General features: G+C 49.6%; 1 protein-coding gene across 3 annotated transcripts in view; it reads left to right on the forward strand.

Annotated features, from left to right (window-relative positions):
* Positions 1-25107, forward strand: part of NCOA1 (nuclear receptor coactivator 1) — a 107143-nt gene that overhangs the window by 40053 nt on the left and 41983 nt on the right. For all 3 annotated transcript variants that reach the window (XM_032683125.1, XM_032683126.1, XM_032683124.1), the window contains exons 3-5: positions 7638-7744; positions 12936-13102; positions 24806-24900. In XM_032683125.1, the coding sequence (XP_032539016.1) occupies positions 7659-7744; positions 12936-13102; positions 24806-24900 (348 nt within the window). In that variant the 5' untranslated portion in view covers positions 7638-7658. The remainder of the gene's footprint in view (positions 1-7637; positions 7745-12935; positions 13103-24805; positions 24901-25107) is intronic.

Below are 25107 nucleotides of genomic sequence, written 5' to 3' on the forward strand. Positions count from 1 at the left end.
CTGAACGTGGTGGGCTTGGGATCCTTGGATGTGTTCAAGGCTCAGCCCTTCCCAAGGCTGCTCCTGCCACTGGATTCCCAGGAATGTGCTGTTGGAATGTCTTGGTGCATTTTACTTTTGTTCCCGGTTGTTTAGAACTGGTTTTAGCCTGGAATTGCCATGGGAATGTTGGATGTGGTGCTGAACGTGGTGGGTTTGGGATCCTTGGATGTGTTCGAGGCTCAGCCCTTCCCAAAAATCCTCCTGCCGTTGGGGGGAATGTGGTGCCGGAGTGTCCTGGTGTGGGAGAGCTCCCCAGGATCCACCTCAGCTCCCGTTTTCCTTGAGGTTTTTCCAGCCAGGGCAAGATCCAACTCCGAGCGGGAGCAGGGCTGGGTCTGCATCGAGGATTTCACGGATCATGGAATGGGTTGGGTGGGAAGGGGCATTAAAGCTCATCCCGTTCCAACCCCGACACCTCCCGCTATCCCAGGTGGCTCCAACCCGGCCTTGGACACTCCCAGGGATCCAGGGGCAGCCACAGCTTCTCTGGGAATTCCAGCCCAGCCCCTCCCCACCCTCCCAGCCAGGAATCCCTTCCCAATCTCCCCCCCAAATCTCCCCTTTCCCACTGGGATCCATTCCCTGGGTCCTGGCATTCCAGGCCCTGATCCCAAATCCCTCTCCCGCTCTCCTGGAGCCCCTTCAGGCTCTGGAATGTTCTCCAAGCTCTCCCGGGATCCTTCCCTTCTCCAGCCTGGCCATTCCCAGCTCTCCCAGCCTGGAGCCAGAGCTGCCATTGGATCCATCCCCAGCCCAACTCCTCCCTGGGAAGGAGTTCCGGGAACAAGGGGCTTCCCTGGGAATCTCGGGGCTCAGGGCAGGGTCTCCCTTCCCCTTTCCTGCCTTTTCCATCCCCACATTCCATAAAAATCCCTCTGAATGGATCCTTTCTCCTGGAATCCTGGAATGGTTTGGGTGGGAAAGGGCATTAAGGCTCATCCCATTCCATGTTCAGGGACACCTCCCGCTATCCCAGGTGGCTCCAACTTTTCCTTGGACACTCCCAGGGATCCAGGGGCGGCCACAGCTTCTCTGGGAATTCTATTCCACCCTCCCAGCCAAGAATCCCTTCCCAATCTCCCATCTCTCCCTGCCCTCTGGCAGTGGGAAGCCATTCCCTGTGTCCTGTCCCTCCATCCGCTGCCCTTCGGAGCATCCCCATTCCCAAACACTGGAATCACGGAGTGGAAGCCGGTGAGAAATGGGGATGTTTGGAAGAGCCAAACCGGCGCCATCCCGGTCGGGATCCGTGATAAATCAGGAAGCAGTGGGTGCTGGGGGGGGGGGGGAGGAGGGTGCTCAGCACTTAAAATCCCAGACGTCTTCCCAAAAAAACCCGGATCCCGACGGTCGCAGCCGTTCCAACGCCGGGAACTTCCGTGTCCTTCTCCCCCGCTCCCGTTTCCCTCCGACCTCGTTTCCCTGCCAGTTAAATCCCATCCCCGCGGCTCCGTGGACTCCTCTGGGATGATGGGATCCATCCCTTGAGCTCCAGGTGGAGCCGGGAGCGGTGGGAATAAGGGATTTGGGATGATGCAACAGGGCAGGACTCGGCGTCGCCGTTGCCGGGCGGGATCAGGGGAGTCGGGTTTTTTTTTTTTTCCTTTCCCTTCTTTCCCTCCCTCCGGTTGGTCCAAAACCTCCGCTGGGAAGAGGGGAGGGAGGGGTTTGGAAAACTCGGACAAAGACAACGGGGAGGTTTCCGAGGTGACATTCCCGGGATTCGGCTCCGATTCCTCGCTGGGAGGGGGGGTCTCCAAGCTCGGCTTCGTCCCTTCTCCCACTTTCCCCTTTTCCTGGTGTGTTGGGAGAGTCGGGACCTCTGGAATTCCCAGGAAGACTTGGAAGAGCCAGGTGAGCCCCAGCCGGGGCGGGAGGAGGTTCCACCTTGTCCTGTAAGTTGTTCCCACAAAATTCCTGGTCTGTCTCGGGTTTAAACCAGAGTTTAGTTCCCGAGCTTGGCTCTGAGCCGGGTTGGAGCCACCTGGGATAACGGGAGGTGTCCCTGAACATGGAATGGGATGGGATTTAATGCCCCTTTCCCACCCAAACCATTCCGAGATTCCAGGATAAAGGGCACTCAGGATCCATTCAGAGGGATTTTTATGGATTGTGGGGATGGAAAAGGCGGGAAAGGGGAAGGGAGACCCTGCCCTGAGCCCCGAGATTCCCAGGGAACCCCCTTGTTCCCGGAACTCCTTCCCAGGGAGGAGTTGGGCTGGGGATGGATCCAATGGCAGCTCTGGCTCCAGGCTGGGAGAGCTGGGAATGGCCAGGCTGGAGAAGGGAAGGATCCCGGGAGAGCTTGGAGAACATTCCAGAGCCTGAAGGGGCTCCAGGAGAGCGGGAGAGGGATTTGGGATCAGGGCCTGGAATGACGGGACCCAGGGAATGGATCCCAGTGGGAAAGGGGAGATTTGGGTGGGAGATTGGGAAGGGATTCCTGGCTGGGAGGGTGGGGAGGGGCTGGTCTGGAATTCCCAGAGAAGCTGTGGCTGCCCCTGGATCCCCGGGAGTGTCCAAGGCCGGGTTGGAGCCACCTGGGATAGGGGGAGGTGTCGGGGTTGGAATGGGATGATCCTTAAGTTCCCTTCCCACCTAAACCATTCCATGATTCCATGAAATCCCAGACCTGCAGCAGCTCCGGTGGGTGCCCCTTTCCCTCCCAAAGCCACAGAACATTCCTGACCTTTATTCCCTTAATTTTTGATGTGTTTTCCTGTTTTTCTTGTTGTTTTTTTAAATCCCCTTCTCCCTCTTCGCCACCTCCTCCCTCTGGGATCGCGTTTGGACACCCATGGGATACCGGGATGGGGGGGGGGCAGCTTGGAAAATCCTGCCCCTCCTCTTCCCGTTAATTAATCCGGAGCCCAGCTGGCCCCGGCAGGTAACGAGGCACTGATTGCAATTAGTGTAACGAGCCTAACGAGCAGCACAGCCCTCCCTCCCTCCTGGAGCCCAGCTGGGCTTCAGGGCCACCTTGGAAAAGCGACGGATTTTCCGGGGTCTCCTCCATTTCCCGCGGCTGGAAGTTGTTCTGATATTATTATTATTATTATTATTATTATTATTATTATTATTATTATTATTATTATTATTATTATTATTATTTCGTTATCCAAGCCTTTCCCGTCTTTTCCCACCCTTCTGGAAAACAAGTTGGCTGCTGGAATTGTCCCTGGGTTGTTCCTGTGTGTCAGGAACACGACAGGGATGATGGGAATGTTAGAATTCCCACTTTTCCTCTGGATCAGAAGGTCCCTAGGGATGATCCTTAGTCCACAGGACATGGATTTCTGTTCCTCTTCCCATCTTTTCCCACCCTTTTGGAAGACAAGTTGTCTGCTGGAATTTTCCCTGGGATGAAAGGGAGTGATTGGGTTGTGTCAGGAACATGACAGGGATGATGGGAATGTTAGAATTCCCACTTTTCCTGTGGATTGGCAGCTCCCTAGGGATGATCCTTAGTCCACAGGACATGGATGGATGTTCCTCTTCCCTTTTTTTCCCACCCTTCTGGAAAACAAGTTGGCAGCTGGAATTGTCCCTGGGCTGTTCCTGTGAGTCGGGAACATGACAGGGATGATGGGAATGTTAAAATTCCCACTTTTCCTCTGGATCAGAACATCCCTAGGGATGATCCTTAGTCCACAGGACATGGATTGATGTTCCTTTCCCTTCCATTTGGAAAACAAGTTGGCTGCTGGAATTATCCCTGGGATAAAGGGGAGTGAGGGGTGTGTGTCAGGAACATGACAGGGATGATGGGAATGTTAGAATTCCCACTTTTCCTCTGGATTGGCAGCTCCCTAGGGATGATCCTTAGTCCACAGGACATGGATGGATGTTCCTCTTCCCTTTTTTTCCCACCCTTCTGGAAAACAAGTTGGCAGCTGGAATTGTCCCTGGGCTGTTCCTGTGAGTCGGGAACATGACAGGGATGATGGGAATGTTAAAATTCCCACTTTTCCTCTGGATCAGAACATCCCTAGGGATGATCCTTAGTCCACAGGACATGGATTGATGTTCCTTTCCCTTCCATTTGGAAAACAAGTTGGCTGCTGGAATTATCCCTGGGATAAAGGGGAGTGAGGGGTGTGTGTCAGGAACATGACAGGGATGATGGGAATGTTAGAATTCCCACTTTTCCTCTGGATTGGCAGCTCCCTAGGGATGATCCTTAGTCCACAGGACATGGATGGATGTTCCTCTTCCCTTTTGTTCCTGCCCTTTTGGAAAACAAGTTGTCTGCTGGAATTTTCCCTGGGATGAAAGGGAGTGATTGGGTTGTGTCAGGAACACAACAGGGATGATGGGAATGTTAGAATTCCCACTTTTCCTGTGGATCGGAAGGTCCCTAGGGATGATCCTTAGTCCACAGGACATGGATGGATGTTCCTCTTCCCGTCTTTTCCCACCCTTCTGGAAAACAAATTGGCAGCTGGAATTGTCCCTGGGCTGTTCCTGTGTGTCGGGAACGCGACAGGGATGATGGGAATGTTAGAATTCCCGCCTTCCCTCTGGATTGGGAACAAATCACGGAGCGGCTCCGGCAAAGCCTGCTGGTTTCCCGGGAAAGCTCCATCCCTGGATTTCACCCCTTCCACGAGGGCCTGGGGACATCTGGAGCCCCATTCCCATGATTTTGGGGTGGAGTTGGTCCGCGGGCATCGAGGCCCAACCCTTGAGGACCCTCCAGGGCGGAGCTTCCAAGCTCAGCCTAAATCGTCTCTTCCTTGCCTTTATTCGGCTTAAACCCGGATTTTTCCGCTTAAACCTTTGGAATTCTCGATTAATGGGCGCCAACATGTGGGAATGTTCCAGTGCTCCAACCCTCAGCCCTTCCTGGGTGGCTCAGACCTCTCCTCTAGGCCGGGTTTAACCAGCTAGGCCGGGTTTAACCCATTAATCGCGGCCTAAGGACGAGGGGGAAGAACGTCCCTGTGCCGGGAAGGGGAGGGAGATTCCCGAGGGATTGGCATGACGGGAAGCTCTGCCGGGAGCGGGGTTTGGGAAGGTGGGAAGGGCTTCGTGGGAAGGTGTCGGAGATGAGTCAGTTCGTCAGCTCTAATTAAAGGCCGGGCTTTAATTAGGGGGAGGGAGGAGGGGGGTGGGTGAGTCAGAGGGATGGGGGGAGATGGAGGAGAAGGAGAGGAGAAGGAAACCCACCCGGATCCATCCCAGATTTCAGAACAACTCCCTGGGATGGGCTGGGGGTGAAATCCTGTAAGGTTTGGGAAGCTGGAATCCCTGGGGATGCAGGGAAGAACTGGGAATGGGGGTGAGGGCTGGATTGGCCACGTGGTGACCGGGAGGGGACACCTGGAAAATCCCGTGTTTCCTTCCCAAACGTGGCATTGATTCCATAGAAGAGGCTCCTGGTGGGTCTCCAGAGGTCACTTGATCCATGTTTTCCCTAATTAAAGCCCAGGATTAATTAGGATGGTGTTGGGGGAGCAGGAGGGAGAGGTGGGTGAGTCAGAGGGATGGAGGAGAAGGAGAGGAGAAGGAAACCAACCCGGATCCATCCCAGATTTCAGAACAACTCCCTGGGATGAGCTGGGGGTCAAATCCTGTAAGGTTTGGGAAGCTGGAATCCCTGGGAATGCAGGGAAGAGCTGGGAATGGGGGTGAGGGCTGGATTGGCCACGTGGTGACCGGGAGGGGACACCTGGAAAATCCCGTGTTTCCTTCCCAAACGTGGCATTGATTCCATAGAAGAGGCTCCTGGTGGGTCTCCAGAGGTCCCTTGATCCATGTTTTCCCTAATTAAAGCCCAGGATTAATTAGGGAGGTGTTGGGGGAGCAGGAGGGAGAGGTGGGTGAGTCAGAGGGATGGAGGGGAAGGAGAGGAGAAGGAAACCCACCCGGATCCATCCCAGACTCCGGGACAACTCCCTGGGATGAGCTGGGGGTGAAATCCTGTAAGGTTTGGGAAGCTGGAATCCCTGGGAATGCAGGGAAGAGCTGGGAATGGGGGTGAGGGCTGGATTGGCCACGTGGTGACCGGGAGGAGACACCTGGAAAATCCCATGTTTCTTTCCCAAACGTGGCATTGATTCCATAGAAGAGGCTCCTGGTGGGTCTCCAGAGGTCACTTGATCCATGTTTTCCCTAATTAATACCCAGGATTAATTAGGGTGTTGGAGGAGCAGGAGGGAGAGGTGGGTGAGTCAGAGGAACCCGGGGGGGAGATGGAGGAGAAGGAGAGGAGAAGGAAACCCACCCGGATCCATCCCAGACTCCGGAAGAATTCCCTGGGATGGGCTGGGGGTGAAATCCTGTAAGGTTTGGGAAGCTGGAATCCCTGGGAATGCAGGGAAGAGCTGGGAATGGGGGTGAGGGCTGGATTGGCCACGTGGTGACCGGGAGGGGACACCTGGAAAATCCCGTGTTTCCTTCCCAGACATGGCATTGATTCCATAGGAAAGGCTCCTGGTGGGTCTCCAGAGGTCCCTTGATCCATGTTTTCCCTAATTAAAACCCAGGATTAATTAGGGAGGTGGGGGAGCAGGAGGGGAGTGGGTGAGTCAGAGGGATGGAGGAGAAGGAGAGGAGAAGGAAACCCACCCGGATCCATCCCAGACTCCAGGACAACTCCCTGGGATGAGCTGGGGGTCAAATCCTGTAAGGTTTGGGAAGCTGGAATCCCTGGGAATGCAGGGAAGAGCTGGGAATGGTGGTGAGGGCTGGATTGGCCACGTGGTGACCGGGAGGGGACACCTGGAAAATCCCATTTTTCCTTCCCAAACATGGCATTGATTCCATAGAAGAGGCTCCTGGTGGGTCTCCAGAGGTTCCTTGATCCATGTTTTCCCTAATTAATGCCCAGGATTAATTAGGGAGGTGGGGGAGCAGGAGGGAGGGGTGGGAGGTGGGAGTGAGTCAGAGGAACCCAGAGGGAGATGGAGGAGAAGGAGAGGAGAAGGAAACCCACCCGGATCCATCCCAGACTCCGGGACAACTCCCTGGGATGGGCTGGGGGTGAAATGCCGTAGGTTTGGGAAGCTGGAATCCCTGGGAATGCAGGGAAGAGCTGGGAATGGGGGTGAGGGCAGGATTGGCCACGTGGTGACCGGGAGGGGACACCTGGAAAATCCCGTGTTTCCTTCCCAAACGTGGCATTGATTCCATAGAAGAGGCTCCTGGTGGGTCTCCAGAGGTCCCTTGATCCATGTTTTCCCTAATTAAAGCCCAGGATTAATTAGGGAGGTGGGGGAGCAGGAGGGAGGGGTGGGAGGTGGGAGTGAGTCAGAGGAACCCAGAGGGAGATGGAGGAGAAGGAGAGGAGAAGGAAACCCACCCGGATCCATCCCAGATTTCAGAACAACTCCCTGGGATGAGCTGGGGGTGAAATCCTGTAAGGTTTGGGAAACTGGAATCCCTGGGAATGCAGGGAAGAGCTGGGAATGGTGGTGAGGGCTGGATTGGCCACGTGGTGACCGGGAGGGGACACCTGGAAAATCCCGTGTTTCCTTCCCGGACGAGTCACCCAATTCCACCACCAAGACTCCCGGTGTGTCTCCAGAGGTCGCTTGATCCACGTTTTCCGCCCCAAAACGCTCCCCCTGATCCCTGTTTTCCCTCTTTTCCAGGCGCACAGTAGGTGGGGCACCATGAGCGGCCTGGGCGACAGCTCCACGGATCCCGCCAATCCCGACTCCCGCAAGAGGAAGGGATCCCCCTGCGACACGGCCCAGAGGTAATTCCCGGCTCCCGCTCCCCCTCGGCATTCCCGGCCTTTCCCCTCCATCCTCAGGAGGGCCGGAGGCTCCTTATCCCGATTAATGGGGTGGTTTCGGGAATCCAGGGGCGCTCGGGGAGGATTTTTTGGGATCATTCTCATCCCGAACCTTCCCTTCCCGCCGGATTCCTGAGGAATCGGCGTTCCTTTGGCGTTTAGTGGGAAGCCTCTTGCTCCGTGCTGGAATTAGGGAACACAAAGGGGTTCTCCCTGGAATCCCGGGATCATTCCCAGCTCCTGCCTCCGGTTGCCCCTTGGGACCGAGCTTTCCCACCTGATTTAGGGAAAGAATTCCAGGATAGGGGCGGCCGTGACCTCCTTCCACGGGCTTTTCCAGGCTCCCTGTGAGTCTTTTTCCCTGGAGTTTGTTGGGAAGGATGAACCTTTCCCGCGTTTTTCCGAGTCCGAGCTCTGAATCCAGGCTGGTCCCGGAGCCGATCCTCATCCCGGAGCTGGGTTTGGGATAAATCCATGGATCCCAAGGGGAGCTTGGATACCACTTCCCGAAGGATCTGCTCTCCAGGTGATGAGGACACACGCCAGGCTGGGATCCATCCGGTCGGCCCTCGGGAAGCAGATCCCTTGGGATGCGTTTCCTGACCCCCAAGCATCCCAAAAAAAACCTCCAGGGAGTCTTTCCAAATGTATGGGATGAGGAATTGAACGGATCATGGAGGAGCAGGAACTGCTGGGTGGAGGATTCTCCTTCCTTGTCCAAGCACAATATCCCTGGAGAGGGGACTAGGGACAAGGGCTGGAATGACAGGACACAGGGAATGGCTTCCCAGTGCCAGAGGGCAGGGAGAGATGGGAGATTGGGAAGGGATTCCTGGCTGGGAGGGTGGGGAGGGGCTGGTCTGGAATTCCCAGAGAAGCTGTGGCTGCCCCTGGATCCCTGGGAGTGTCCAAGGAAAGGTTGGAGCCACCTGGGATAGCGGGAGGTGTCCCTGAACATGGAATGGGATGAGCCTTAAAATCCCTTCCCACCCAAACCATTCCAGGATGAAGGACACTCAGAATGCAGTCAAAAGGATTTTTATGGAATGTGGGGATGGAAAAGGCAGGAAAGGGGAAGGGAGACCCTGCCCCGAGTGCCGAGATTCCCAGGGAACCCCTTGTTCCCGGAACTCCTTCCCAGGGAGGAGTTGGGCTGGGGATGGATCCAATGGCAGCTCTGGCTCCAGGCTGGGAGAGCTGGGAATGGCCAGGCTGGAGAAGGGAAGGATCCTGGGAGAGCTCGGAGAACATTCCAGAGGCTGAAGGGGCTCCAGGAGAGCTGGAGAGGGATTTGGGATCAGGGTCTGGAATGCCAGGCCTCAGGGAATGGATCCCAGCGGGAAAGGGGAGATTTGGGTGGGAGATTGGGAAGGGATTCCTGGCTGGGAGGGTGGGAGGGTCTGGTCTGGAATTCCCAGAGAAGCTGTGGCTGCCCCTGGATCCCTGGGAGTGTCTGAGACCGGGTTGGATTCCCTGGGATAGCGGGAGGTGTCCCTGAACATGGAATGGGATGACCTTTGAGGTCTCTTCCCACCCGACCCATTCCATGATCCCAGACCCCCATCCCACCTCCAGCCCTTCCCGGAGGGGTCACTCCACCACTCGACCTTGGATTGACCATCTAACCCCAAACCCTGGATCTGGAGCAGATTCCCAAACTCCAGGCGGGAATTCCCCACCGGTGCCGTGTCTCCCTCCTTCCCAACCCTCCTTCCCAACCCTCCTCCTCCTCCCTGGAGCTGCTCCATGAAATCCTCCGACCTTCCGACCCCCTGGGAGGTTCAACCCCTCCTCGGGAGCCCCGGGGAACAACCCGCCCCTGGAATGTTCTCCCGACGCTCCCGTGGCAGGAAAATTGGCCGATCCTCCCTCCCACCCTTGGGAAGTTGCCACAGCAACGGCGACACTCCAGGTTTTTTCATGGAATGAGCTCGCCCACGACGCAGGGATGGGATTTTCTTGGCTCTCTCCCCCCCTCTGCTGCTGCTTTTCGGGTCTCGGGGAGAGGAATTCATTCCCCTTTTCCCGGATCCTTCGGGAATTGTCGGTGCCGGTGGCGCCCGTTCCCGGCCGGATCCTGCCGGGCTTCCAAGCCCCTTCCATGGAGGTGTTTTTGAATCCCTGTGATCCCTTGGCAGGGATTTGAGGGCCCTTGGACCCACCTAAACCCACTGCAGAGGGTTTTCCGGGATGTCTCCCGTGGAAGGACTCATGGAATTCACCGTCCGGGCGGGAATAGTTTGTGTTTTCCAGGATTTTATGGATCTCTTTTGGGATTTGAAGGAGACAAAAGGAGGACGAGTCTTTCCTGTCACTCCTGTCATTCCTGTCACTCCTCCCGGGGAGGGAGGAGAATGAGCTGCTGGAGAGGGAATTCGGGAATTTGGGAGGCAAAGGTTCATCGTGGAGTCTCACGGAATCCTGGGATGGTTTGGGTGGGAAGGGACCGTAAGGATCATCCCATTCCATGGGCAGGGACACCTCCTGCTATCCCAGGTGGCTCCAACCTTTCCTTGGACACTCCTGGGAATCCAGGGGCAGCCACAGCTTCTCTGGGAATTCCAGCCCAGCCCCTCCCCACCCTCCCAGCCAGGAATCCCTTCCCAATCTCCCCCCCAAATCTCCCCTTTCCCACTGGGATCCATTCCCTGGGGCCTGGCATTCCAGGCCCTGAGCCCAAATCCCTCTCCAGCTCTCCTGGAGCCCCTTCAGGCTCTGGAATATGCTCCAAGCTCTGCCGGGATCCTTCCCTTCTCCAGCCTGGCCATTCCCAGCTCTCCCAGCCTGGAGCCAGAGCTGCCATTGGATCCATCCCCAGCCCAACTCCTCCCTGGGAAGGAGTTCAGGGAACAAGGGGTTCCCTGGGAATCTCGGGGCTCAGGGAAGGGTCTCCCTTCCTCTTTCCTGCCTTTTCCATCCCCACATTCCATAAAAATCCCTCTGACTGGATTCTGAGTGCCCTTTATCCTGGAATGGTTTGGGGAAGGGACCTTAAATCCCATCCCATTCCAACCCCGACACCTCCCGCTATCCCAGGGGAATCCAACCCGGCCTTGGACACTCCCAGGGATCCAGGGGCAGCCACAGCTTCTCTGGGAATTCCAGCCCAGCCCCTCCCCACCCTCCCAGCCAGGAATCCCTTCCCAATCTCCCCTTTCCCACTGGGATCCATTCCCTGTGTCCTGTCATTCCAGGCCCTGATCCCAAATCCCTCTCCCGCTCTCCTGGAACCCCTTCAGGCTCTGGAATGTTCTCCAAGCTCTCCTGGGATCCTTCCCTTCTCCAGCCTGGTCATTCCCAGCTCTCCCAGCAGGGATAGTCCCATCCTACAGCGAGCTGAAAGGAACTTTTATTTAATATTTCAGAGGAGTTTCAGGACCTGGAATTCCCAGCAATGGGAATGACTCGGATTTAGTTCAGTCACCGTCACTCGATCCCTAAAGATCTGAACGCACGAATTTTATCCTGCATTAGTCACCATTAATAATGGTTATTAATCACCGTTAATAATGGTGATTAATGGTGATTAATTAGTGGAATCACCATTAATAATGGTGATTAATTAGTGGAAATCCTGATGTGGTAAATTCCCTTTGAGAGAGTTTTCCCTCACCTGGAATTCTTCAGATATATCAAGATATATCCCGAAATAAGAGAGAAATCAGATGAGATATTTGGGATCTATCAGGATATAAATGAGATGAGATATTTGGGATCTATCAGGATCCATCCCAAAATAAGATATAAATCAGATATTTGGGATCTATCAGGATCCATCCCAAAATAAGATATAAATCAGATATTTGGGATCTATCAGGATCCATCCCAAAATAAGATACAAATCAGATATTTGGGATCTATCAGGATACATCTCAAAATAAGATATAAATCAGATATTTAGGATCTATCAGGATCCATCCCAAAATAAGATACAAATCAGATATTTGGGATATATCAGGATATAAATAAGATGAGATATTTGGGATAAATCAGGATACTTCCCAAAATAAGGTAAAAATCAGATATTTGGGATATATCAGGATACTTCCCTAAATAAGATATGAATGGGATATTTGGGATCTATCAGGATCCATCCCAAAATAAGATAGAAATCAGATATTTGGGATCTCTCAAGATCCATCCCAAAATAAGATCCATCCCAAAATAAGATATAATTCTGATATTTGGGATCTCTCAGGATCCATCCCAAAATAAGATACAAATCAGATACTGAGGATCTATTAAGATCCATCCCAAAATAAGATAGAAATGGGATATTTGGGATCTATCAGGATCCATCCCAAAATAAGATATAATTCTGATATTTGGGATCTATTAAGATCCATCCCAAAATAAAATATAAATCAGATATTTGGGATCTATCAGGATCCATCTCAAAATAAGATCCATCCCAAAATAAGATATAAATGGGATATTTGGGATCTATCAGGATCCATCCCAAAATAAGATAGAAATCAGATATTTGGGATCTATCAGGATATATCCCAAAATAAGATAGAAATTGGATATTTGGGATCTATCAGGATCCATCCCAAAATAAGGTATAATTCTGATATTTGGGATCTCTCAGGATCCATCCCAAAATAAGATCCATCCCAAAATAAGATATAAATCAGATATTTGGGATCTATCAGGATCCATCCCAAAATAAGATATATCCCAAAATAAGATATAAATGGGATATTTGGGATCTATCGGGATACATCCCAAAATACGATCTAAAACAGATGTTTGGGATATATCAGGATATAAATAAGATGAGATATTTGGGATCTATCAGGATATATCCCAAAATAAGATAGAAATTGGATATTTGGGATCTATCAGGGTACATCTCAAAATAAGCTATAAATCAGATATTTGGGATCTATCAGGGTACATCCCCAAATAAGATACAAAGGAGATATTTGGGATGTATCAGGGGTACATCCCAAAATAAGGTAGAAATGGGATATTTGGGATCTCCCAAGCTCCCTCCCCGAATCAGCCATCTGGGATTATATCCCGGTCACCGTGTCTCATTTTCCCACATCCTCTCCCCGTTTCCGAGGCCGGGCCGGCAGCCAAAGGGCTCAACCCCGGGATTCCCGTGGGCGTGACGGATTTTTTTTCCCCCCCCCCCTTTTCCCAGCGCGGAGAAGCGGCGCCGGGAGCAGGAGCACAAGTACCTGGAGGAGCTGGCGGAGCTGCTGTCGGCGAACATCGGGGACATCGACACCCTGAGCGTCAAACCCGACAAATGCAAGATCCTCCGGAAAACCGTGGATCAGATCCAGCAGATGAAGAGGTTGGAGCAAGGTGAGGGGGCCTCGGGAATGGCGGGAAAATCCTTGTGGGGAGGGTCTGGGGCTTCTCCCGGGAATGGTGATCGATTAGTGGGGGAAATCGTGGCGCAGGGATTCCACGTTGGGAGGGTTTTCCTTCTGGAATTCTTCGAACCATGATGACGGTGATTAATGAGTGGAGATCCTGTTGGACTAATTCCGTTTGGAATTGTCTTCCTTCTCCTGGAATTCTTCAAACCCCAATAACGGTGATTAATTAGTGGAAATCCAGATGTAGGAATTCCATGTGGGAGAGTTTTCCTTCTCCTGGGATCCTCCAAGCCACGATTGTGGTGGGAGATCCTGATGTAGTAATTCCATTTGGAATTGTTTTCCTTTTCCTGGGATCCTCCAAACCACAATTGCGGTGGGAGATCCTGATGTGATAATTCCATGTGGGAGGGTTTTCCTTCTCCTGGAATTCTTCAAACCCCAATAATGGTGATTAATTAGTGGAAATCCTGATGTAGGAATTCCATGTGGGACAGTTTTCCTTCTCCTGGGATCCTCCAAACCACGATTGTGGTGGGAATCTCTGGGAATCCTCTGGTGGAGTAATTCCGTTTAGGAGGGTTTTCCTTCTCCTGGAATTCTTCAAATCCCAATAACGGTGATTAATTAGTGGAAATCCTGATGTAGGAATTCCATTTGGAATTGTTTTGCTTCTCCTGGGATCCTCCGAGCCACGATTGTGGTGGGAATCTCTGGGAATTCTCTGGTGGAGAATCCTGATGTAGGAATTCCATTTAGGAGAGTTTTCCTTCTCCTGGAATTCTTCAAACCCCAATAACGGTGATTAATTCGTGGAAATCCTGATGTAGGAATTCCATGTGGGAGGGTTTTCCTTCTCCTGGGATCCTCCAAGCCACGATTGTGGTGGGAGATCCTGATGTGATAATTCCATGTGGGAGGGTTTTCCTTCTCCTGGAATTCTTCAAACCCCAATAATGGTGATTAATTAGTGGAAATCCTGATGTAATAATTCCATTTGGGAGAGTTTTCCTTCTCCTGGGATCCTCGGAGCCACAATCGTGATGGGAATCTCTGGGAATCCTCTGGTGGAGTAATTCCGTTTAGGAGGGTTTTCCTTCTCCTGGAATTCTTCAGATCACAGGAATGGTGATTAATTAGTGGAAATCCTGATGTAGGAATTCCATTTGGAATTGTTTTGCTTCTCCTGGGATCCTCCGAGCCACGATTGTGGTGGGAATTCTCTGGTGGAGAATCCTGGTGGAGTAATTCCATTTAGGAGAGTTTTCCTTCTCCTGGAATTCTTCAAATCCCAATAACGGTGATTAATTAGTGGAAATCCTGATGTAGGAATTCCATTTGGAATTGTTTTCCTTCTCCTGGGATCCTCCGAGCCACGATTGTGGTGGGAATCTCTGGGAATTCTCTGGTGGAGAATCCTGATGTAGGAATTCCATTTAGGAGAGTTTTTCTTCTCCTGGAATTCTTTGAACTACAATAATGGTGATTAATTAGTGGAAATCCTGATGTAGGAATTCCATGTGGGAGAGTTTTCCTTCCTCTGGGATCCTCGGAGCCACGATTGTGGTGGGAATCAGTGGGAGACCCTGATGTAATAATTCCATTTGGAATCGTTTTCCTTCTCCCGGAATCCTTCGGAATTCACAAGAATGGTGATTAATGAGGGGAAAATTGTGATGTAAGAATTCCAGGTGGGAGAGTTTTCCTTCTCCTGGGATCCTCCGAGCCACGATCGCGGTGGGACTCGGTGGGAGATGAGAATTTTATTGGCACGTTTTGGAGCGGAGCTGCTCCGGAAAAATCAACGGATACGAGGGACGTTCCCTCGGCGTCGGGATCTTTATAGGCCCGGGGGGGGTGGTGAGGGGGTTGTTGTATCCGAAATCAATCCCGGATAAAAGACGGATCCCGGCGGATACGGAGCCGTTCTGGGTTGGAAGCAAAGCGTGGGGAGGGAGAGAGGGTGTGGAATTCCCTGGATCCGCTCTGGGAAACTCTTCCCTCTGGGCAAGGAATTCCTCGGATAACGGGGAGGGTTTAATCCCGGGAAAGGCGGGAAGGAGATCCCTGTGGATGTTTGGGAAGGAAAACCGGGACTTTTTTCCTACCAAAACATCCCAGTGGATGGGATGGGGTGGCCGGGACACAGCATTAATCCCAAATTCCGGCGCCACCATCCCTGAATTCCCATTTGGCCAAACCCTGCTGGCATCCCGTCGCTTCCCTGGGCTTCGATTCCCGAATCACCCTCCCGGCTGGAATTCCAGGCCCAAATCCCACCGGGATTTCGCCCGGCTCTGGCTTTACCTCGTCCTCTGTCAGCCTGGATTTCAAAACCTCTCCAGCATCCCGGATTTTCCGTCCTTATCCACGTTTCCAGCGCCACCCCCACGTCCCCACTCCGTTCATCCCCATTCCCGGGCGGGAATTTTTCCAAGGCGTTTTCCCTCGGCCTCCAGCTCATTCCCACGGCTCTCCTCCGGATCCCGCGATCCAGAGGGAATCCAGAATCCATGGATCCCACGCCTGGGGCTCCAGAGTTGTCTCACCACCCAGGAGAAGCTTTTCCTCACATCCCGAACTCCCATCGGCGCCGATGCTTCCGGAACCTCCCTGTATTCCTGAAAAGCGCCAATTCCCGGGATACCGCCCGCCCGGCATTCCCAGATGTCCATCCTGCATCGCTCCAGGAAGGATCCGTGTGTCCTCCCGCACCGGGACGAGAGGAAACGGCACCGGGAGAGAGGTTTAGGTTGGATATTGGGAATAAATTCCTTCATGGAAAGAGTTGTCCAGCCCCAGCAGGGTCGGAATTCCTATTCCTGGCGGGATTTGAAATCCCTGTGGATGAGGCACCGGCGGACACGGATCCGTGGTGGCCTTGGCAGCACCGGGAGAACGCTTGGATTTGGTGATCCAGGAGTTTTTTTCCAACCCCAGCGATTCCATGATCCATGAAGTCGTCCAGCGATCCGGCAGAGATTCCCAGGAAACTCCACAAAACTCAATTTTTGGGAATAAAGGCATTTCCCAGGATGAGGGGCGGGTTGGCCCCTTCCCGTCAAAGAGGTGGAAAAAATTCCCAGTTTTCCCGCAAAACGGAGCCGGCTTCTCCCGCTTTTTCCTACCTGAAGGTCACCTGCTCCCACCAGGATTTGAGCTTGGGATAAAAGTCGGGAATGGTTTCTTGGAAGTGACGACACCGGGAGTGGTCCCTGAAGCTGCCGGCGGGACCCGGATGAGGAAAACCGGGACAATCCGGGACAATTCCCAGAGGGGAAAAAAAGGATTTCTGTTGGAAAAATTCCGGCTGGGTCGGTCGCAGGAAAGGCCAGATTGTCCAACGGCGGAATTCCAAGGGAATTGGAGAAGGCGAGGGAAGGACGGAGAGCGACGAAATTCCCGAAAATAAATCGAGGAAGGGCCGGAACTTCCAGAGGGAAAGAAAAACCGACCCACAGTGAAAGAAAGGGCACAGAAATGCCCCAAAATTCCCGGTGGATCCGCCCTCTCCGGAATTCCGGGAAGATTCCTGGGAGGATTCCCGGAAGGATGGCGGGGAAAGGGTTAAAAGGGGCTGGATCTGCCTGGATTCCGTTTTCCTTGGATCAGCCAAGCGGGAATTCCCCCTCTCTGCCGGCATCCGATCCAACCCCCGGGGGGTTTTTGTTGATTTTTCCCTCAAAAACTGCGGAAAACTCCCTCCCTCCGGCAGCACGGAGCAGCTCCGGGGGGTTGATTCCAACCGCCGGGATAAAGGAATTTTTCCGTCCCCGGCACCCCCCAAACGCTCAGGCAGGGAAGGTCCTTCCCAACCTCGGGAATGCCGAGGAGGAGGAACCCGGAACCTCGGGAGAGGCTCCGGCACCGCCGCCCTTCCCTGACCTCCCTGGGAGCACAGAAAAATCGGGATAGCTCCCACAAAAATCGATGGATTGAAGGCTGGCCAAGCTGTAGCCTGGAGAGATTCCCAGCTAATTTTAGACGAAGCTTAATGAGGTTTTAATGAACTAGTTAATTAATAATCAATTAGAAATGAATTTCGTTATAGTTATTAATTTTATTTTAAATTAATTTTATTATAAATTAATAGTTATAATTTTTAATTATTAAGTTACATATATTTATATAATATACAATATATAATATACAATATATAATACATAATATATAATAAATAATATATAATAAATGCATAATATATAATATATATTTATATAATTGTATTTATTATGTAAATACATTTATAATATAATTAGATAATTGCTTATTATAATTCCATTATATTTATCCATTTAATTATTGAAATATTAATCATACGAATTAATATTATAAGTTTTGTAAAACTATTAATTTCTAAAATTGCAGATTAATTTCGGTATAAAAATTTTAACTTAATGAATCAATCAATCAATTAATTAAGGAATGAAAAGAAGCCCTTTAATTACCGCAAACCCCTCGGAGCTGTTCCGGCTCGTCCCCTTTTCCGGCAGAAATTCCGGGAGGAATTCCCGCTCTTCAGACGCCTTTTCCGCTGCTCCGCTCCCGTTTTTCCCTCAGACCTCAGAGGTCGGGCCTAAACTCAGGTTTAGGACTCGTTTTAAGCCGGGATTAGTTGAGCTCAGGCTGTTCCTCGAGCCGGTTTTCCGAGCCCGCGGGGTTTCCATCCCTTTTTCCGGCCACGGGAAAACTCCGCGAGTCGGTTCTTCCCCCGGAAAAAAATCTCCCTCTTTCGGGTTCCCTGAGGGACAAACCTCCCCCTGGAGGGAGTTTGGGGTTGGATGGGCAGGAAAAAAACTCCCGGGAATGATTGCGGTGGGAGAGGTGGAAAAAGGGATCGTGGAATCGTTGAGGTTGGAAAATCCCTCCGGGATCGCGGAGTCCAACCATTCCCGAGCACTTCCGAGGCCACCCCTGACCTGTGTCCCCAAATGCCACATCCACAGGGATTGGAAATCCCTCCGGGAATGAGGAATCCAGCATTTCCGGGACCTGACAGCCCTTTCCATGCGGGAATTGTTCCCGATATCCCACCTGAGCTTCCCGTGGAACAGCTGGATGTTGTCCCCTCTCCTCCTGTCCCTTGGTCCCTGGGAATTGGGGACCTCCTGAAAATTCCTTCCAGGGAATTGTGGAGAGCTGGGACAGTGCCAGGATGGCACAGGATCCTTAGGGATGCTTCAGGTTGGAAAATCCCTCCGGGATCACGGAGTCCAACCATTCCCAGCCCTGCCAAGGCCACCCCTGACCCGTGTCCCCAAGGGCCACATCCACAGGGATTGGAAATCCCTCCGGGAATGGCGACTCCAGCCCTGCCCTGGGAAGTTCATTCCAGTGTCTGACAGCCCTTTCCATGCGGGAATTGTTCCCAATATCCCACCTGAGCCTCCCCTGGAGCAGCTGGAGGCCGTTCCCTCTCCTCCTGTCCCTTGTTCCCTGGGAATTGGGGACCCTCCCCAGCTCCCCCTTCTTTTCAGGGAATTCTGGAGTGGGAAAAGGACTCTCCCGATCCCTCTTTTCTCTGGGATGAGCCCTCCCAGCTCCCTCAGATATTCCTGCTGCTCCAGAAATCCCGCTCACCGCGATCCCAGAGGACCGAGGGCGACGTGGGATCCTGGAGCTGGGCAGAAGGAACGAGTGGAAAACCTGGAATTGCTTTTCCCAGTGTTCCTCCGCTCCGGGGAAGAGCTCTCCAAGGGCTTTCAGCTCCGCACACATCCCCTGGAATTCCTCGCTCCGAGCTTTTATGGGAATCGTTTCACGACGGGACACGATTCCGACCAGGCCTGAACACAGATCCCAGGATTTTGGCTCCCTTTTCCAGGCTGCCATTCCCAAAGCCCGGAAGGAAGCTCAACATTTGTTGTGAGGACGCTTCCAAAGAATCCCACCGAGCTCCCCCGGGAAGCTCCAAAACAAATTCCAGGACCGAATCCAAGCACGTGACAGGGACAGCAGGGAATCGGAATTAAAGGGAGAAGCCAAAATCCATCGTTATCCCAAATCCTTCCCATAATTAACCCACTGGATTGATCCAAAGGGAAAATTAATTCCCATTTCCAGAGGGGGACGGACTTAGTTTAAGGGTTTCCTTCCTGGTTTTTTTTTTTGGGATTGAAGGGACAAAGGAGCCCAGATTTGCTTGGAGGAGCTCGTTATGGATAAAACTTCGGGAAGAGCCAAAGGAAAGATGCCCAGAGGACACAACTCCATGGATTTGTTGGATCCAGGAGAGGGAAAACTCCGGGAACGTTTTTGTGTCCGATCCTCGAAAAACACCCGGGAAACAATGAAACAGGGGCTGCAGGAGTATCCCTGTCCCGGCTTAGTAGCACAGAAAATTGGGGAATTCTTTCCCTTTGGGAATATCCCAAAGCAGGCGGTTCACCCGGATTTGGAAAAGCCGATTTTTTTTCATCTTTATATATAATTTATAAAAAGAGGGAAAATTAAATCCCAGGATTTTGGTAAACCTGGGGGGGGTTTTTTGGGGCCCTGGCAGGGGCAGCGACTCCGTGGGAGCCGCGGATGCTCCGGAACGTTCGGCGATTCCCGTGGAATCCGAACATACGGCGGCACAGCGGGAAAGCGTCCAGGGATGAGCCAGGAAAAGGCAGGAAGGGATGGGGGGGGAGGGAGGTCCCGTGACAGCTCCCGAGGCGTTCCAAGGACGGAGTTTCGGGAAGGAAAAGCTCGGGAATGTTTGATTTATTCCAGGAGGAGGCTCCGTTTGTTCTCCCAGAATAAATGAAAGGGGATCAATTTTTGGGAAAAGGGGTTGGAGGCTCCGGCTTGAAAAAAGGGACAATTCCAAAGGTTGGGATCTACAAGGGGGGAGATGATCCCTCTGCAGGATCCCTGGTCCGTCAAAAATTCCTTCAAAATCAACGGGAATGACCCACCTTCCCAAAATCGGGAGGCGTGTGTGGGGGAGTAATTAAAGGAACAATATCCCGGGAAAAAAAGGAAGTGCCTTCCCAGATCCGTCCTCAGGAATGTTGGATGTCCAGGCCCTGCCTCTCCTCGGGGCAGGGGGTGGATCCAACTTCCCCAGAATTCCAGGGGGAGGAATCAAAACAGGAAAGGGACAATCCCGGATGGTTTCCGCGGCTTTTCCGGGATCTCCGCTCGTTTTTTAACTCCCCCCGGAATCCGGGATTCCTCGTTTTCCTTTCGTATCCGTGTCCAGTGTCAAGGAGGCTCCTCCTCATCCTGGAGCCTCCTGATTCCATCAGAGCTCCACCGAAATTCCCTGACGGATCCTTCCGGTTGTCTTTCCACCCCTGAGGATCCAAAGGGGGTGGGATTGGCCCCGTCCATGGGATTTGGGCACCGTTCCGGATCAAAACTGCCGGAGCAGGCTCAGAGGAGGGCTTGGAGGAGCTCCAAGGGCTCTGGCTCCAGGCTGGGAGAGCTGGGAATGGCCAGGCTGGAGAAGGGAAGGATCCCGGGAGAGCTTGGAGAACATTCCAGAGCCTGAAGGGGCTCCAGGAGAGCGGGAGAGGGATTTGGGATCAGGGCCTGGAATGACAGGACCCAGGGAATGGATCCCAGTGGGAAAGGGGAGATTGGGGTGGGAGACTGGGAAGGGATTCCTGTCTGGGAGGGTGGGGAGGGGCTGGTCTGGAATTCCCAGAGAAGCTGTGGCTGCCCCTGGATCCCTGGGAGTGTCCAAGGAAAAGCTGGAGCCACCTGGGATAGCGGGAGGTGTCCCTGAACATGGAATGGGATGATCTTTAAAATCCCTTCCCACCCAAACCATCCCAGGATTCCGGGATAAAGGACACTCAGAATCCACTCAGAGGGATCTTTATGGAATGTGGGGATGGAAAAGGCGGGAAAGGGGAAGGGAGACCCTGCCCTGAGCCCCGAGATTCCCAGGGAACCCCCTTGTTCCCTGAACTCCTTCCCAGGGAGGAGTTGGGCTGGGGATGGATCCAATGGCAGCTCTGGCTCCAGGCTGGGAGAGCTGGGAATGGCCAGGCTGGAGAAGGGAAGGATCCCGGGAGAGCTTGGAGAACATTCCAGAGCCTGCAGGGGCTCCAGGAGAGCGGGAGAGGGATTTGGGATCAGGACCTGGAATGCCAGGCCCCAGGGAATGGATCCCAGTGGGAAAGGGGAGATTTGGGGGGGAGATTGGGGAGGGATTCCTGGCTGGGAGGGTGGGGAGGGGCTGGGCTGGAATTCCCAGAGAAGCGGTGGCTGCCCCTGGATCCCTGGGAGTGTCCAAGGCAAGGTTGGAGCCACCTGGGATAGCGGGAGGTGTCCCTGAACATGGAATGGGATGATCCTTAAAATCCCTTCCCACCCAAACCATTCCATGATTCCCCTTTCCCGTGCTCTGCCTTTCCCGCTGCCTTCCCTCGGCAGGCGATTCCCGGGTTTTTCTGCCGCAATCCCCGTGTCCTTCCAGCCGCCCGCTGCTCCCCTTGGAAGCTTTCCAAAGCCCGGGAATCTTTTCCAAAGGCATTGGCTTCATACTTGAAATAGCAGGAAAAGGGGGTGGGGGGAGGGCAGCGCTCCCAAATCCATCCGGGAGCTGCTCCCGGGGGCTCCTCCAGCCTGGAAAACCGAGGGTGATCCGCAGGGGAGGGAGGGAACCGGTGGGATGGGACCCTACGGAATGTGCCCCCCCCTTCCCAAATTATCCAATTCGGGATGGAGGAGGGTCTCCATGAAAATCTGCTCCGTATCATTTTCCCAGATCCTTAAGGATTTGGGGGTTTTTGGGGCTGTGCAGCCCCATTTTTAGGGAATTCTGTGATTCCAAGACTTCTTGGGACATCAGGAATTTCTCCATATTTCCCAATCCTTAAGAATTTTGGGGGTTTTATTGGGTTTTCCCACCCCGTTTTTAGGGAATTCCGTGATTCCAAGACTTGTTGGGACATCCTGAGACATCAGGAATTAATCCATGTTTCCCAATCCTTAAGGATTTTGGGGTTTTATTGGTATTTCCCAGCCCCATTTTTAGGGAATTCCATGATTCCGAGACTTGTTGGGACATCCTGGGACGTTGAGAATTCCTCTGTTTTTCCCAATCCTTAAGAATTTTGGGATATTATTGGGTTTTGCAGCCCCATTTTTAGGGAATTCCGTGATCCCAAGACTTGTTGGGACATCCTGGGACATCAGGAATTTCTCCATGTTTCCCGATCCTTAAGAATTTTGGGGGTTTTATTGGGTTTTCCCGCCTCGTTTTTAGGGAATTCCATGATTCTGAGACTTGTTGGGACATCCTGGGACGTTGAGAATTCCTCTGTTTTTCCCAATCCTTAAGAATTTTGGGATATTATTGGGTTTTGCAGCCCTGTTTTTAGGGAATTCCTTGATTCCAGGACTTGTTGGGAATTCCTGGGACATCAGGAATTTCTCCATTTTTCCCGATCCTTAAGGACTAATTAGCATAGAATTAATATAATACCACTATTATTACTATGATTGCTATTATTAATAATTTATTCCTGTTATCAATTTAATTGATTATTACCACATTTGTAATGATATTACATTTTAATTAATGTAGAATTAATACAATGCAATTATGAATTATTACTATTATTAATTTATTTGTTATAGCAGATTTATTTCTTATCTATTTTATTAATATAAAATTAATATAAAACAATCATGAATTATTACCACATAAATAATATAATAATATTACTTATTTTATTAATTAATAATAGAATCAGTATAATAAAATTATTAATTATTACTAGTATTAATTTATTTGACTAATATGGATTTTAAATTATTTTTATATTAATATGAACATATAATATATTAATATATTGCTACTAAATTAATATAATATACCTTGATATAGCAGATGTATTTCTTATCTATTTAGTAATTAACATATAATTAATATAAGGCAATTATTAATTTATCACTATTGTTAATCCCATTATATATTTTTAATTAGTATGGAATTAATGCAATACAAATCACAATTACTGTTAATGATTTATTTGATCACTATTAATTTTAAATTATTTTATTTATTAATATTAATACATTAATTTTATAGTAATATAAAATTAGTAATATAGTAATATTAGTATTACTAATGTATTACTCTTTTTAATTAAATTGATTATTATTGCCTATAAAATATAATCCTATTACATATTTTTAATTAATATATCATTAACACAATACAATTAATAATTATTACTATTATCAATTTATCACTATTGTTAATTAAATTATTACAGCATATAAAATCTGATTCCATTACATATTTTTAATTAATAGATCATTAATACAATATAATTATTAATTATTACTATTATCAATTTTCCAGTATTGTTAATTAAATTGATTATTACAGTATATAAAATATAATACAATGCAATTATTAATTATTGCTATTATCAACTTATCACTATTATTGATTTCACCGATTAATAAAGAATTAAATTGATTAATTAAATTGATTATTACAGCATATAAAATATAATTCTATCACATATTTTAATTAATAGATCATTAATACAGTATAATTATTTATTATTAGTATTATCAACTTACTATTATTGATTTCACTGATTAATAAAGAATTAAATTGATTAATAAATTGATTATTATCGCATATAAAATCTAATTCTATTAAATATTCTTAATATAATTTTTTCTTATTACTGTTATCAATTTATCACCATTGTTAATTTAATTGATTATTGCAGCATATAAAATATAATTCTATTGCATATTTTTAATTAACATAGAATTAATACAATGTAATTATTATTACTATTATCAACCTATTACTATTATTGATTTCACTGACTAATAAAGAATTAAATTGATTAATTAAATTGATTATTACAGCATATAAAATAAAATTCTATTATATATTTTTAATTGGTATATCATTAATACAATATAATTAATAATTATTGCTATTATCAATTTATCACTATTGTTAATTAAATTGATTATTACAGCATATAAAATCTAATTCTATTCCATATTTTTAATTAATATATCATTAACACAATATAATTATTAATTCTTACTCTTATCACTTTATTACTATTATTGATTTCATTGATTAATAAAGAATTAAATTAATTAAATTGATTAATGCAGCATATAAAATAAAATTCTGTTACACATTTTTAATTAATATATCATTAACACAATTTAATTATTAACTATGACTATTATCAATTTACCACTATTGTTAATTAAATTGATTATTGCTGCATATAAAATATAATTCTATTCCATATTTTTAATTAATAGATCAACACAATATAATTATTAATTCTTACTCTTATCACTTTATTCCTATTATTGATTTCATCAATTAATAAAGAATTAAATTGGTTAATTAAATTGCTTATTATAGCATCTAAAATATAACCCAAATACATATTTTTAATTAATATATCATTAATAAAATATTATTATTAATTATTACTATTATCAACCTATCACTATTATTGATTTCACTGATTAATGAAGCACATTGATTGCAATTATTCCTCCACAAGAATTCCCAAATAACCCCAAATCCCACATTTTCCCGGGAGAGAGGGACAAGCAGGAAACCCCCGGAGGCTTTCGGAGCTCGTCCCGTCGCGGAAGGATCCGTATTTTATTGGATTTTTTGGGAATGATTCCCTAATTCCAACGGTTCCTCGGGCTGAAACTTCCCTTTTCCCATTTATTCCAGAGAAAGCGACGGACGACGACGTCCAGAAATCCGACATCTCCTCCAGCAGCCAGGGGGTCATCGAGAAGGAATCCCTGGGACCTCTGCTCCTCGAGGTGGGGCCTGGAATCCCGAAATCCCCCAAATCCATGAAAAAAACGCTGCCCTGTGGAAAAGCTCCGGCGGTCCCGGGCTGTTCCGAGGCGCAAACCCGGCACCTCCCGGATTTTGGGGCCCGGCCAAGTCGGAGCCTCTGGGATCGCTCCGATCCTGGCTCGTTCCTCTCATTCCTCAGCAGATCCCAATCCATGTTTAAGCTGGAA

This window comes from Chiroxiphia lanceolata, chromosome 3 (assembly GCF_009829145.1).
Source record: "Chiroxiphia lanceolata isolate bChiLan1 chromosome 3, bChiLan1.pri, whole genome shotgun sequence".
Classification (NCBI taxonomy): domain Eukaryota; kingdom Metazoa; phylum Chordata; class Aves; order Passeriformes; family Pipridae; genus Chiroxiphia; species Chiroxiphia lanceolata.